General features: G+C 35.4%; 1 protein-coding gene and 1 pseudogene across 1 annotated transcript; both read left to right on the top strand.

Annotated features, from left to right (window-relative positions):
• Positions 1-4,162: 4,162 nt before the first annotated feature.
• Positions 4,163-5,486, top strand: LOC116143987 (annotated as a pseudogene).
• Positions 5,487-15,330: 9,844 nt separating this feature from the next.
• LOC116143985 (transcription elongation factor TFIIS-like) lies at positions 15,331-16,296 on the top strand. The gene has a single exon (XM_031429437.1). It carries the CDS (start codon positions 15,331-15,333, stop codon positions 16,294-16,296), a length of 966 nt encoding a protein of 321 aa, XP_031285297.1.
• The last annotated feature ends 915 nt before the right edge of the window (positions 16,297-17,211 follow it).

Genomic DNA, 17,211 nt, shown 5'->3' with positions numbered 1-17,211 from the left:
ATGGGCATCCACCTTTTAATATTAACAAATTTTAAATTTATTTAATGCTCGCGTCCATCTTCTTCTTCCTCTTCCTCTTGCTTACGTCCTTTCTTCTCTTTGTAGTACTTTTCGCATTCTTTCGCACACTGCTCCTTCTGTTCCTTGTCATACTGCTTCTGGACTTTACTCTGGTGCTTGCAAGAGGAAGAGGAAGAAGAAGATGGAGATACTATTTGGTCTATCTTATTGGCCTTGATTCAATTATGCCACTGGTGAACAATTCAGCTATAATATTTACAAAACTGCAAGGTATCTAGTTGGACATGGTGATTTTGTTTATTAAAAGATAAAGTAGTAATATTGAAGTATATTCAAGCAATCTGCCCAAATAAATCGGAGAATCTTGTTTAATAGCAAAGACAACCTGCAATATATATATGCATATTTAAATAGTACTATAATACTCGCAAACAACTTGTTCCTAGTTGAACAGTTGCTTTAGATGCTTTTAACTATATTAACCATGTAGAAACAACACTCCTACTGTTCATTCTGAAGCATAATATTTGCTTTCTTCTTTTTATAGGAGACCACAAAGAGTTTGAGCTATGCGAACAACTTGAAATCATTGATTCATAATCTTGACCTCTCTTACCGGTTGGAATGGGTTGGTGAACGTAAGATACTTCTGACAAAACACGGTCTTGAATTAGGCACCTTCCAGTTATAAGCATCCTATCCTGTAGATGCAGACCAAATAATTTAATAAACAAAACCACCTATAAATAATCTCTATCTAATTCTCTGTTTTGGTTCTGTGTGTCGGTTTAGCTCTGGCTAAGACAGACCCAGAGCTGAAACAATGCAAGCACCAGTGCAAAGTCTAGAGGCAGTATGACGAGGAATAGAAGGAGCAGTATGTGAAAGAATGTGAAAAGTACTACAAAGAGAAGAAAGGACGCGAGCAAGAGGAAGAGGAAGAAGAAGATGGACGTGAGCATTAAATAAATTTAAAATTTGTTAATATTAAAATATGGACGCTCATCCTCTTATGAGGACGACTGTCCATAAACAATTTATGCCAATTTTTTTTAGTTTAAACTACGAACGGACGTCCATTCTNTTCTGTATATTGATCATGTAATTATTTACATAATTTGTTTCCTTACAAGTTACATTTCTACTTGTATAAATGGACACAAAGTGTACATTGAATATACAACAAATATAAAAAATAGGAATAATGCTACGGACACCGATGCTTTGCACCAAATTTTTACACCAAACGATGTGTCCACTAAATCAGACAAGCCACGTATCATGTTAACAAGTATTTTGTAAATGAACGGCCGTCCATCAAATATGGATGAAGTTCATTTGAAATGGACTCTTGTCCATATTATATGGACGATTGTCCACCTAGAATGGATACCTGTTCATAGTTTAAACTAAAAAAATTTGGCCTAAATTGTTTATGGACGCCTGTCAGACAGTCGTCCTCATAAGAGATGAAGTCGTCGTCATAAGAGGATGGGCATCCACCTTTTAATATTAACAAATTTTAAATTTATTTAATGCTCGCGTCCATCTTCTTCTTCCTCTTCCTCTTGCTCGCGTCCTTTCTTCTCTTTGCAGTACTTTTCGCATTCTTTCGCACACTGCTCCTTCTGTTCTTTGTCATACTGCTTCTGGACTTTGCTCTGGTGCTTGCAAGAGGAAGAGGAAGAAGAAGATGGAGATACTATCTGGTCTATCTTATTGGCCTTGATTCAATTATGCCACTGGTGAACAATTCAGCTATAATATTTACAAAACTGCATGGTATCTAGTTGGACATGGTGGTTTTGTTTATTAAAAGATAAAGTAGTAATATTGAAGTATATTCAAGCAATCTGCCCAAATAAATCGGAGAATCTTGTTTAACAGCAAAGACAACCTGCAATATATATATATGCATATTTAAATAGTACTATAATACTCGCAAACAACTTGTTCCTAGTTGAACAGTTACTTTAGATGCTTTTAACTATATTAACCATGTAGAAACAACACTCCTACTGTTCATTCTGAAGCATAATATTTGCTTTCTTCTTTTTATAGGAGACCACAAAGAGTTTGAGCTATGCGAACAGCTTGAAATCATTGATTCATAATCTTGACCTCTCTTACCGGTTGGAATGGGTTGGTGAACGTAAGATACTTCTGACAAGACACGGTCTTGAATTAGGCACCTTCCAGTTATAAGCATCCTATCTAGTAGATGCAGACCAAATAATTTAATAAACAAACCACCTATAAATAATCTCTATCTAATTCTCTGTTTTGGTTCTGTGTGTCGGTTTAGCTCTAGCTAAGGCAGACCCAGAGCTGAAACAATGCAAGCACCAGTGCAAAGTCTAGAGGCAGTATGACGAGGAATAGAAGGAGCAGTATGTGAAAGAATGTGAAAAGTACTACAAAGAGAAGAAAGGACGTGAGCAAGAGGAAGAGGAAGAAGAAGATGGACGTGAGCATTAAATAAATTTAAAATTTGTTAATATTAAAATATGGACGCTCATCCTCTTATGAGGACGACCGTCCATAAACAATTTAGGCCAATTTTTTTTAGTTTAAACTACGAACGGATGTCCATTCTAGGTGGACGATCGTCCATGTAATATGGACGGGAGTCCATTTCAAATGAATGGCATATTTGATGGATGGCCGTTCATTCAAGAAATATTTGTTAACGTGATACGTGACTCGTTTGATTCAGTGGACACGTCGTTCGGTGTAAAAATTCGATGCAAAGCGTCGGTGTCTGTAGTATTATTCTACAAAATAGTCTTCTCTCCATTGTCTTGTCTCTTTTATTTTTCCGACATACTCAGCAACCAAATTGCTTTTCTTGCCTCTCCTTTCTTCCTGACATATTTCGGTAGTTCAGTTACCTCTCTTGCCACTCTATCTCTAGATTCTTACACAATCTACCTCAAAGACTGTTTTAATTTTTCCTTTTGGACTGAAAAGAGAATAGACTAACATTTAGTTAATGGAGAGACGAGAAAATGTTGGTGGAAAAAATACAGATGTGAAGGAAAGATAGATGGTACAAAGATTAACGGGAGAAAATGCCTAGAGAGAATGAAGTGATAAAAAATGCATGATAAATTTTAAAAGTTTGTCAATTACTGATTTCGATAATTAATTGATCGGTCGGACCTTTCAATTCATAGATGTTAATCTTTAGACATATGAATGGGAATTTTCCAAAAATTTACAAAGAAAAAAATATAAACCATGGATCTTTCCAGTGAAAAAGAAAATTACTTTTACTATGATCATATTATATTTTTACTTTAAAAGGGAGAACACCAACAGTTATAAATATTATTTGTAAGAAAAAAAAAAAAAAATTACTGAATTGCTATTCCCGTAATTAGGTCAAACCTCAATTTTCTTTTTAATTTATGTATATCCCTAGTTAATATCAATGTAGAAAATGGAGACTTTGGAGGAAACTAAAACAATAGTTTTTTTATTTATCTAAATTTTCTCTATCTAAAAGCAATAATAAGAGAGTATAGAGAGGGGAGATTAATATGAAAATTAACAGAATCACTCAGTACTTAGCTTTATAACGAAGACATCTTTCTGGATAAAGGCAAAATAGGGAAATTAGAACATTTTTTATTTGGATAGAAATAATTTAAAATAACCTTCAAAGTACAAAAAATATCTAGGACAAATCAAACATTTTAAATCCTTATAACAATCTTCTAGTTATATATTGACAAAATATTCAGCACAAATCCTGCAACAAATTGCTCAGGGATATATCTACCATTCCTCTATATATTTTAATTTCTTATCTTCGGTCTATTCCCTACATGTTTGAACATATATACAAATTTAAAATCTATATCAAATTTCTTAATGTCAGAAAACCACTAAAAGACAAAAAAAAAATACATCGTTTCTTTATGCGAAAAGTTCTATTGTTCCAAAATTTAAAAATATCAAAGACGTCAGCAATTTTCCCATATTCCCATATGTTACACACAGTACACCAAACCAAGCTGTAGATTGTTGTTTCGTTACCAGTATCCTTAACATGCTCTCTTTTTCAGCTCTCAACACCCACAAAATAGCATCCATTTCTCTCTTGGCTCTCACTTGCTGAAGCCTTACTGTTCAGTTCATGTCATACCAGACCTCAGCTTGGGGACTTGTTAATCCCACACAAGGGTTTGTCTCCCTTTCACTAAATAAATCAAATTTGGTTATACACAGGCCCTATAATGTGTCAGAAGATTAGCGATACAGCTTCATAAATGGCTACCACAAGCTGTGGGTGTTCTCCACAGACAAGCCTAGATCTCTTACTAGCAGAACTAAACCACGAACTGAGATCCCTGTACAAGTAAGCAATCCAAAATTATATGGAAGTATGAGCAAGAAAAACAAGCATAACTTATAGTTAATCACATGCAATATTTAACTTATTAATATTTATAATTATTTCATCCAATCACCCAAAGTTTTATTAATTTATCTCAGAATTTGTATTTTCTTAGTTTTATCTTATATCATATTTGATTTAGATTACAATAGATTTACTCTTTGATTAATCTTATAAATAAGTTTTTGTAGCCATATAGGTAGATTTGATAAGTTACTCGTCTCATTCACCAAATCACTAGTTCATTACATTTCAACACAACACAGAATTATACATCATTTGGGATGGAAATTTAGGAATGACTTTTGAGATTTTTGTAATTAAACTAATTTCTTCCTTGCATCTCTATTATCTATACACGAATTCTCGGATGTAGGTGTTCGTATTTTTTATTTTAAAATGCGAACTTCTGTTAAGTCCTAGTGGCATAAACATGTACTAAAAGACAACTTTTCATAATTTTGAAGACAAACCATTATATTTGAATTTTTTTTTTTCTTTTAGTATTACATGGTATAATAAACTATTTACTACGACGGATTAAGGAGGTTTACATTATAAAACAATACAACTATTCGCAGAATAGACAAACTATTTATTCACACTCTACTAGAGGGATTCTTGTAACACAATTGTACACTTGGTGATTCTTCAGTGATCTCTCCTTAATTTTCAGGGATCCTATTATTCTTCTGGTGTATGGCAATTCGAAGGCTATGGCTACATCCCAAATGGAACATCCGGCGTTTGTGTGATGCAAGTGTTTGGAGCCACCCCCCATGCCACAACCCTAATGCTAATGGTTTACAATGGCTCACTCACACATTACAGAAATGCAGTCATCGTCAGGAACATCTACAACAAATGGTTCGGGCTAAATGTGATTCATGATGTGGATAATTCCAAGGTTAAGGTTTATATTGATGGAATTCTCAAGTATGTGGCTCCTGGTCGTGGAGGAACCTCTCACTACTTCAAATGTGGTGTTTATGCTCAAGATGATGATTCTTACTATATGGAATCCTGTTGGAAGAGCATCAAGATTCTAAAAAAGTGTGATTGATTTGGCTCTTTGTATTTGGCTTATTATTATATCTTATGGTCGGATTGCCCGAATAAATTGATAATAGTAAAAATCTATATAATTAATGACATAATGTGACCAATTTAAACATCTATATAATTAATGACATAATGTCACCAATTTCTCTCCTACAAACATCCATATTTTTTAAAATACAGGCTTTGTTGGATGAAGTCGATAAATGAACATTTATTGGTGCCATCAAACACAAAAAGACAAAAAATCATACAAATTTTCTCGTATTAAAAATTATAGAATTATTTTTTTAGTGTTTATTGACATCACATTTAATAGTAATCTGGATTTTAAAAAAAATATGGAGATTGGCACTTTAAAGTTCTTAATAATATGACTATTGATTGTGCTACCGATTCCCTTAGTTAATTTGATTTTACGTGCAGTCTATTTTTGTTTTGGCATTGTTTTGAGGGATTTTGTTTTTTATTATTTTTTATCATCGAGGTGTCCGGATCAGTTTATGCATACCTTAACTAATCCATGTGATTTATTGAACATACTACAAACCCAATATTCTAAATAAACTATAAATTAAATTTATGGTAAATGATCCTAAGGTTCGAACCTAGGAAATATTAACTATTAGCATAAATAAAGGGAATGGAAATGTTAAGGTGCCAAGAGAAAAAAATTAAATTTTAAAACTTTGAAATGTGGTCTCATAAGAAATAGGGTCTTTTAACTCCACACTTAATTTAATCAATAAATAAGTTCAACCTAAGCATTAACTCCTCTCTCTCTCAATCACAAGATATATAAAACCGAATATTCTACACAAGCAAGTACATGACAAAGAACAAGAGGCCATAGCCAGAACCTAGAATATAAAATGGAGAAGAGTATGTAACGACACCAAAATGAAAGATGACAAAATAACCTCCAGACACCTAACTTTTACAAGTTACTTTCTTCTTTCTTAATTTCTGAATATGTATTGAACTCCTCTCTCTCTCATTCACGAGATATGGACTTATCTATGATTGGCTTGATAAGTTTTTCTTCTTATTAGTTCACAACAAAAGACAACGTTTAGATAAAATTAAAAAAATAAAAGGTTTTTTTTTTTTTTTTTTTTTTTAACATTTTTCTCTTTTAGATAGAATTTTGATTGTTTCAAGTATATCAAAGGGAACATCATTTAATTTCATCTTTCTCAATACACATATTAAACACCTTCAAATAATGTTTAAAAAAATATTGTTATTTATACTAATTAGCTTCAATAAAAAACTAAAAAGAAAAAGAAAAGATTCAAAACAAAGCATCAATTACAGTCATTAACATGATACCATTTATCCTAAGAGTAGTGTTATGTCAAATCATTAATATATTGGATCATACTCTTCCGTATATTGATTTGTTCAATAGATTGTAAACAATGGAGTAAGAAAGCATACCCTTTGGCCCGAAATCACAATGGCCGATATTTACTTGAAAAGTGATCATTTGAGTTACGCATATATCGCGTTTTGCTGAAATGATTAAACTTGAGCCAAGTTTGAGTATTTAATGAGCTGAGTCGAGCCGACTTGTGAGTGGTTCGTCTGGGTTGACACCCCTATGATAACCTTTATTTTCTTAGCTATTTTAAGATTACTTGGTTTTACTCGTTATTAATAATTTTTTTAGATAATAATGCCCTTATTTTGAAATTAATTTATATGAACCTACTATTACAATTTTATCATAATTAATTAAGTTTTTTGGACAGTATTGTCATTGTATTTAAAATAAATTGCAAGCCACCCAAGACCACCACTACTCTCCAACAACCAGCACTAGCCACTACTGCAGCCAGCAGCCAGTCGTGCGTCGTTCCAGTGACTGCAAGCAATGGTTGGTGGTCGGCAATGGCTTGGGGTGGGTGAGGGTGATTTTGTTAAAAATTAAACTTTTATGTGGCTAGGGTATTTTAGCAAAATCTCAAATGTAAGGGGTTAAAAAACAATTGAAAAGATAATAATAAAAAGGAGGGTAATTTTGTAATATATATAATATGGGAAATAATAGAGATACCGGGAGTAGTGTACCGAATTTGTGTACCAAATGACGTGGCGAAATCCTGACCATCGATTAATTATAACTTAATATTAATTGACGGTCAGAATTTTGCTATGTCATTTGGTGCACAAATTCGGTACACTACTCCCGGTGACTGTAGCATTACTCATATAATATACCCACCAGTTTATTCCTCGCAACCATATTTGTCAAAATAACATACCCACTATTTTATTTTAACCTAACCAAATATATTTCCCCAAATACATTCTCAGTAATCTTTAAGACAATCTATCTTTCCATTAATATAACATTCCTAGTAATACAACATTTCCTAAACCAAACACACCCTAAAAGTGGTGGCGAGTCCTTGAATGTGATGCTTTTGGGATTTGCAAAAAACCGTCAAATTAATTTGGCAGTTTGTAATTCAAATTAGTTGCTGTTGGATTAATTGATGTACAAGAAACAAGTAAAATCGGATTAAGATAATTAGGAAACTTACTTAGCAGAGGATTGGGACTACACTTGGAAAAGGATTCTTATTAAGATGAAATAGGAAAGAAAAGAAGTCTTATTAAGAAGAAATTGGAAACATAATTTGTTGCTTTGGATTAATCAATACAAACAATTAGAATCAAATTAATATAAAGTTAGTGTCTATTTACGAAAAGAAGTCTTATGAAGATGAAATAGGAAACATCCATTACGGAAAGGAGTGTTAGTCAGATGAAATACGAAACCTAATTAGGATAGGATTGGGACAATGAGAATGGTCACAGCTTCACTTCCTCTTCGTCTCAACCGATTTTCAAAATTAATTTAACGGCTTTTTAATTTGAATTAGTTGCCGTTGGATTGCTTGATGTACAAGAAAGCAAATTAAGATACTGTTAGTATCCATTTAGGAAAAGGAGTGTTATGAAAAAGGAAACCTAATTAGAATAGGATTGGGACTACTTGTTATTGTAAATCCATTAACACTCTTCAAGCCTTCGCTTATTATTATTTTTCTCTTTCCGCTCTTCATCTTCTTCGTCAGTTTCCTTTTAAGTTCTTTAAGCAAATTCCTTTGTGTGAGTGACTGATTGCGGAAAGCAAATAATCATGGAGAGAGAGTTGTTGTCTTTGTGTGAATCCACCAAGAAAGCAGCCCTTGCTGCTGCCATGGAAAGTGTCTCCTTTACAGGGCCAGAGGTGTCACGTTGCATAGACTTACTGAAGCGGCTCAAGGATTTTCCAGTGACCGGCGAGGTTCTTGTTTCAACTGCTGTTGATAAGCAGCTCCGACATCTCAGACAGCATAAAAAAGAGAAGATTCGATCAATGGCTAAGTGGTTGTTGGAGATATGGAGCAAGAAGATCAAGGAGTATTCATCAAGAAACGGAGGTGAAAATTTATATATTGATTCTTCAAAGAAAACCCAACGAGTTGAATCGACTAAATCAACAATCCACCATCAGTACTCTTCAAGAAATAATGTAAAAGATGCAAAGTGTGAGACTGGTTTTAAAAAACTTGAAAAGACTGGTTTTAAGATGCAGACGAGTTCTAGAAAATTTGAAGAGATTGAGAAAAGAACTTGTGAGGGTGAGATTGGTTCCAGAAAAGTTGAAGAGGCAGAGAAAAAACCTTTGAAGTTTATCTTGAAGATCAAGATCAAACCGTCAAAGGAACCTTGCAAATATTGTGAAGAAGAGCAGAAGGCATCAATCAAGTGTAACAATGCTTCACGTGACAAGGTTCGTGAAATTCTTCTAGAGGCGTTACGGAAAGTTGCTGGTGAAGTTGATGAAGAGACTAAAAAGCGGGTAAAGGCTTGTGACCCTGTTGGTGTTGCGGTGTCAACCGAAACTGAGATGTTTAAGAAGATGGGGCTGTACAACGGGGCTAACAAACTCAAATACAGATCAATTATGTTCAATATAAAGGATCCAAATAATCCGGACTTGAGAAGGAAGATTCTTTTGGGGGAGGTGAAGCCTGAGAGACTTATCAATATGAGTGTAGAAGAGATGGCAAGTGATAAAAGGCAGTGTGAGATTAGGAAGATAAAAGAGAAAGCAGCTTTGAGGGAACAAATGGATGAGGAAATATCAGAAGACAAACCAGATTTTGATGAAGTAAAATGGTTGGAATCGTTATGGTGATTGGCATTGTAAATTGATCAGAGTGTACTGGAATTATATTTCTCATATAGTTACTGTTATATGACAAGTTGTTAATGTCTTTTATGATCCATCTTTAACAATTCTGAGTAACAGTTCTGAATACGTGATTCAATAGCTATAATTGTCAGCTTTAGCTTCCTGATCTAAATTAGCAGAAGAAAGTTTTGACTTCAAGATAAAATATACATTTTTTAGTGTTTGTTCATTTTTTTTAAAACTCAAATATTCTCTCAATGTAATGGCTGATACAACAATCTGTACCATCTATTATTGCAGCTACTGATACCGATAGTATTCCAGGTTCTATATATGCTTGCAGCTGCTGAGACCCCTGATTCTCAACAGGGGACCTTGGATTCATCAGTTTAGGTTGTATAAATGGATGACGCTTGATTGATTCAGGCCTGACAATTGCAGTAATATCGATATTAGCTTCCGGAGCTATATTAGCTGTACCGGGACTATTCCAGGTTCTATGATTGCAGCTGCTGGAACCTCTGTTGGAGCAAGTTAGGTTCTATAAATGTATGATGCTGGATGTATTTAGGCCTGATTTTAATGGCTGTTAGAACAAGCTGAACCATGTATTATTGCTGCTACTGATAACCAGCAGTATTCCTGGTTGTATGCTTGCAGCTGCTGAGTCCTCTGTTTCTCAACAGGGGACTTCTGTTTCAGCAGGGTTTGTTCAAATATTCAGGGCTGCCATGATTAGTCGGTATGTTGAGAAACGGAACATGGATGTCGCGTTGGAATTGTTTTTTCCGTATGAAGCAGCTGGTGAAAAACCAGATTTGGTCACAGTGCTGTCATTGACCTCAGGTTTTGGCCACAGTGGTAAACTCAATTAGAAAACAGCAACAAAAAATGTTAAAATAAACATTAAGTAGATCTTTATTTGCATACAGAAATTATACAGTAGCTAGCTAGAATTCTAGTTCTCAAAAGCCCTCTTATTGCTGGACAAAGAAATTATATTCAGTAGAATGCAAGTTCTGACATGCATGACCGAGGACAGTATCAGAAATTACACAGGCCACATTAATATTTTTCCAGACAACAAGTAGGAACAGCCACAAGATTATTTGCTCTAGGAATCAATGCAATGCCAAGAACGAGCTTCAACACAATGAGTGCCAGTTGGATTCCAAAAAACCTTCCCGAAAAACTTATCAGGATCTCTTCCGATCGCGCATACATTTATAAAAACAAGTGAATTTTTGGGTATGTGATAGCCGTTTACATAAAAATTTTCCACGGATCTGTGGGGAACATATTGAGATGTGTTATTGCTCAAAATAGCTCAAAAGGGGTCCATAAAATTTGCCAATTAAGTTTGGTCCAAAATTTTCAAATAGCTAAAAGTGAGTAACTATCATTTGAATTGCCCTCGAAAACAATGAGTAACTCACAAATGATCGATGCCCACATCATAAAATCCCCCTTTTGGCCTGAAACCAAGGTGGCTGATATGTATCTAAAAAGTGATGATATAACGACGCGTTTGATGAAATCCCTGAAAATCATGGCGCGTCCTGGAAAGCTATGCTTTTGGTTTTAGGCTTTTTAATTTAATTGATGTACAAGAAACAAGCAAAATCAGATCGGAAAGAAAATTAAGATAATATTAGTATCCATCTAGTGATCTAGGAAAAGGAGTCTTATAGATAGGAACGTATTGGAACAACACTTATCATTACAAGTTCGTATGGTTCAAGCTACCAAAACCTAATCTGAACGTTCTCCACTTGTAAGTTCTTCATCCCTTTTATTCTTTTGCTTTCCTTCTTTGTTTTTACGTTCTTTCTCTTTTAGAACCCAATAAATAAACAGAAATGTTTCTGTAACAATTTCGTAAGGTTCGAGCTACCAAAACCTAATCTGAACCAAAGTTCTCTTCAGGTTAATTCGAATTCCAGTGACTGAGTGATAGAGAGAAACAAGTGATCATGGAAATGTTAAGAAATATGGGTTATTTTGTTTTATTGTTTATTAAGGGTAGATTTGTCTTTTCATTATTTCCTTTGTTTAGCCTATATATATCTCTTTGTATTTAGGTTAAATCATACTTTTTGTATTCAATTGAATTGTGCAATATCAATGAAACCCTAGCCTCCTCTTTTTATTATTTTCTTTGGATTGTTTAACATGGTATCAGAGCAAAGTTTCATGGGACGAGGCTTAATCTTAAACACAGCTTGCGCGGATCCAACTCCGCGGTGAGTTGGCTGGGGGTCTACAGGGGGCAGCGCGCCCCTGTCGGGGTTCGGGGCGGAGCCCCGAAAATTTTTGGAGAGGGTATTCGTTCAGTTTCTGCAATCTGATATTTCGTTGGTATTCATTCAATTTTGGCAATCTGGTATTTCGTTTTCCTTTCTTTTGCATTCTGGTTTCTTTGTTTCTTTTAATATGGCTACTGAAAGAGACGATTCGCTTCAGTCTGTAAGTGTGAGGTTNCATCCCTTTATTAAGATACATGACAAGTTTGATAATAATTTTGAATGTCAAATGTTAAACAATGGAACTCACAAATAAGAGAAGCTGTGAGCAAATACCATGCATGCTAAACCAAGTCCTTCTCTTTCGCCAATGAAACAAAACGACATTGTTCAAAACAAAGCTTTTGCCCGGCTTTCCAATCCCAAATACTCACAAATGACCCAAACCCACATCATGAAATCCCCCTTTTGGCCTGATATCTTTGTTCAAACCACAATCAATTGGATTACAAGTATAAATGTTTGATGAAATGCCCGGCACCGATGTTGCGCTGTGTAATACAATGCTTGTGGGGTTTCCCCTAAAAGGTAAGTAAAATTTAGCCGCTTTTTAGATCAAATTAGTTACTGTTGGATTGCTTGACACACAAGAAACAAGTAAAATCAGATTAAGAAAGTAAATTAAGATGTCCATTTAGGAAACGAAGTGTTAGTAAGATGATATAGTAAACCTAATTAGGATAGGATTGGGACAATGAGAATGGTCACAGCTTCACATCATCTTTATCTCAACCGATTTTCAAAATTAAAATGTTGGTGATGAAGTAGTGAGGGGAACAAACATCCCACATTTTAGGAGGGTATCAGAGATTGCCATGCAACCAACGGGTGGATTCTTCCAGGAGAAGTTTCCTGGAACCCTCAAAGGAAGTTGAGTCGCATAAACACTAGTTATGCCCTCAACATCCTCAGCCCCAATTGAGGAGCGTGGTTCCTTTCAGGGCCTATGGACTGGGGATTTCTTTCATGGAGAAGTCTTCATAGAAGCATGGTCAGAGAAGCCCGCAACATCGGGGTTTGAGCTCTGCACAATGAGGTCCTTAGAAACCTCGAGGACCATTTCCCTGTGAATGGTTGAGGTCACGGGAGAATCAAACATGCAGTCTATATTATGGCTGCTTGATGAAGACATGGTGAGCCTCTGGATACTTGAAACAGAAGCAACCAAGTGTCAAAGCTCGAAAATTCAGCAACCTATCCACACTTTGCTTTCAGTTTAGGCACCTAAGGTAGCTCGCGTCGGTTAGCAGAAACAAGCGAGCTATCAGGATTTCGGCGACTGTCACCATAAACTCTCCTTAAACCCAGAATCAATGGAAACACTCAAAAAACCCTAGAAAAGCCCTAAAAAATCTTAATGTGGCCACGACAATGGCTACCCTAAACAGCAAAAGACGTAAAAACAAGTAAAGGAAGTCTTACCAAAGTGCAAAAGTGGAAGATATTTGCCAGAAAAAGCCGTGAAGTTGAGAGAATAGCGACGGAGCAAAAGCAAACAAGGTTTGAGAATTTTTTGCAAAGCGTGTAGGTTTCTAACCAAGTTGCCCGCTTTTATAGTGGTGTGTGTAGGAGATGAATAGGTGGGATTCAACCGTAACTGTCGATCTATAGTAAATCTCAACCCTCCATTCGTCGAGCAATCTTGACCATTTGATGTGGCCACGTGTCAATCATCCAGAGGCTCAAGCAACTGTCAGACTACTGTAATCATAACCGTTGCCGCACGTCACCTCGACTTCGCGCGTGGACAGTTGTAGTCGCCCACGCATGAAAAAAAGTAATTGAAAAAGTTAGCCGCATTTAATGCGACATGACTGCCTAGAAATTACTTGCATACCCTTCATTTCAAATTCCGAGTTTCTCGAGAATATCACAATAGAGAAAAGGCCAAGTGTTGATTACGTCGATCGAGAATGAGTCTGACTCATCTAGCTGGTTTAAAGTTGATGTCGTTGTTTGCAATGGAAAAGTAGAAGCATTGATGATGAATGAGCACTTCCTTGCCATGCCTGAGAGAACAGTTGTTTCATGAACAAATATGATTGCAGGTTGTGCTTTGAATATAGAGTTCATTGAAGCTTTGAAATTCGAGCAACCATCTCTTATTAATTTTAAAATAGCTGATTGGAAAGAGATATGGGAATTAACAGGGATAAGAACATTGACAATCTATCATTCTACCACTTTCTCCTGAAGGACTGGCTCCATATTGCTTCTTACAATCCTCAACACAGTTTTCCGGAAAGCAATCTCTTCCTGGTTTCATTATTGCTCCTTGACACTCAACAACATTCACCAAAGCCCAATTACTTGTTTTTAACTTGCATGATGCGTATATTGCTCTTTTTAAACAAATATGATTCCATAGAGACTCTTGGATGTATTATTCAAAAGGTCTTGAGTTCGAACTCCTTCTTAGTTGTTAATAGGGGTAGTCACCGTAAACTGACCCGAACACCACTGATCATCAAAAAATAAAAAAACATTTGATATGAGAATTAGTCCCATAATGTTATATACATTATATTTATACTGTGTTAATTATTACTTCGTGATTCCAGCCAAATGGAAGAAAATACTATTTCTTAACATCCTTTTATTAAGATACATGACAAGTTTGATAATAATTTTGAATGTCAAATGTTAAAAAATGGAACTCTCAAATAAGAGAAGCTGTGAGCAAATACCATGCATGCCCACCGAGTCGTTCTCTTTCGCCAAATGAAACAAAACGACATTGTTCAAAACAACTTCACCTTCCTCTTCATAGACAAAGCTTTGCCCGGTTCTCCAATCTCAAATACCCACATCATGAAATCCCCTTTTGGCCTGATATCTTTGTGCAAACCACAATGTTTGATATGCATTTTGGATTGCTTGACGCACAAGAAACAAGTAAAATCAGATTAAGAAAGTAAATTAAGATGTCCATTTAGGAAACGGAGTGTTAGTAAGATGAAATACGAAACCTAATTAGGATAGGATTGGGACAATGAGAATGGTCACAGCTTCACATCATCTTCGCCTCAACCGATTTTCAAAATTAATTTAACGGCTTTTTAATTTGAATTAGTTGCCGTTGTATTGCTTGATGTACAAGCAACCAGTAAAATCAGATTAGGAAAGCAAATTAAGATAATGTTAGTATCCATTTAGGAAAAGGAGTGTTATGAAATAGGAAACCTAATTAGAATAGGATTGGGACTACTAGTTATTGTAAATCCATAAACACTCTTCAACCCTTCGCTTACTATTATCTCTCTTTCCGCTCTTCATTTTCTTCGTCAGTTTTCTTCTACGTTCTTTGAGCAAATTCCATTGTGTGAGTGACTGATTGCGGAAAGCAAATAATCATGGAGAGAGAGTTGTTATGTTTGTGTGAATCCACCAAGAAAGCAGCCCTTGCTGCAGCCATGGACAGTGTCTCCTTTACAGGGCCAGAGGTGTCACGTTGCATAGACTTACTGAAGCGGCTCAAGGATTATCCAGTGACCGGCGAGGTTCTTGTTTCAACTGCGGTTGATAAGCAGCTCCGACATCTCAGACAGCATAAAAAAGAGAAGATTCGATCAATGGCTAAGTGGTTGTTGGAGATATGGAGCAAGAAGATCAAGGAGTATTCATCAAGAAACGGAGGTGAAAATTTATATATTGATTCTTCAAAGAAAACCCAACGAGTTGAATCGACTAAATCAACAATCCACCATCAGTACTCTTCAAGAAATAATGTAAAAGATGCAAAGTGTGAGACTGGTTTTAAAAAACTTGAAAAGACTGGTTTTAAGATGCAGACGAGTTCTAGAAAATTTGAAGAGACTGAGAAAAGAACTTGTGAGGGTGAGATTGGTTCCAGAAAAGTTGAAGAGGCAGAGAAAAAACCTTTGAAGTTTATCTTGAAGATCAAGATCAAACCATCAAAGGAACCTTGCAAATATTGTGAAGAAGAGCAGAAGGCATCAATCAAGTGTAACAATGCTTCACGTGACAAGGTTCGTGAAATTCTTCTAGAGGCGTTACGGAAAGTTGCTGGTGAAGTTGATGAAGAGACTAAAAAGCGGGTAAAGGCTTGTGACCCTGTTGGTGTTGCGGTGTCAACCGAAACTGAGATGTTTAAGAAGATGGGGCTGTACAACGGGGCTAACAAACTCAAATACAGATCAATTATGTTCAATATAAAGGATCCAAATAATCCAGACTTGAGAAGGAAGATTCTTTTGGGGGAGGTGAAGCCTGAGAGACTTATCAATATGAGTGTAGAAGAGATGGCAAGTGATAAAAGGCAGTGTGAGATTAGGAAGATAAAGAGAAAGCAGCTTTGAGGGAACAAATGGGTGAGGAAATATCAGAAGAAAAACAAGACTTTGATGAAGTAAAATGGTTGGAATCATTGTGGTGATTGTCATTGTAAATTGATCAGAGTGTACTGGTGTTTATGTAGTATTGATATATGACAAGTTATTAGTTTCTTTATAATCCTGGTATATCAGTTCTTAGTAATTCTTCTTTGGGAAATTACATGATTTGATTGCTGTAATTTTAAACATTAGCTTCCTGAGCTAAATTAGCAGTGGAACGTGTCGACTTCAAAATGAAAAATACATTTATTTAGTATTTGTTCATTATTTTTTTCTTTAACTTTCTTTAATTCGATGCTAATGGCTGTTACAATAAGCTGAACCACCTATTATTGCCGCTACTAGTAACTGGGACTATTCCAGGTTCTATGCTTGCAGATGCTGAGGCCTCTGTTTCTCAACAGGGAACAACTGTTTCATTTTCCATTGATTTCAGGTTTTGGCCAAAGTGTTGACTTTAATTTTGAAAATGGATTGACAATTATGCCTAATCTAATGTCGGTGTCTGAAATGCATGTATGCAAAATGTAAGTATTGTCCATATTGCTTCTTACAGTTTTCTGGGAAGCAATTCCCTCCTGGTTTCATTATTAGTGTTCCTTTACACTCTGCACCATTCACCACCATTTTCTCACTCCCTGCAATTAAGGAATTAACAAATTTCCACGACTTCATCATAAAAAACTTGACTAAAAACATAAATAAGAACATTAAAACTTACCTGTGGCAATCAAAACAAAAAGTAAAAAAGCACCAAACAAATGGAGGACTTTTTCATATTTTATCTCTTGCATAAAAGAACTAGCTAAATTGTTGTAGTGTGAGATAAGATAATAGTGAAATGTAATTGTTTGTGACTAATATCTATTATTAGGCCTA

Source organism: Pistacia vera, unplaced genomic scaffold, assembly GCF_008641045.1.
Source record: "Pistacia vera cultivar Batoury unplaced genomic scaffold, PisVer_v2 Contig435, whole genome shotgun sequence".
Lineage (NCBI taxonomy): Eukaryota > Viridiplantae > Streptophyta > Magnoliopsida > Sapindales > Anacardiaceae > Pistacia > Pistacia vera.
This window is presented reverse-complemented; position numbering and strand designations above follow the sequence as displayed.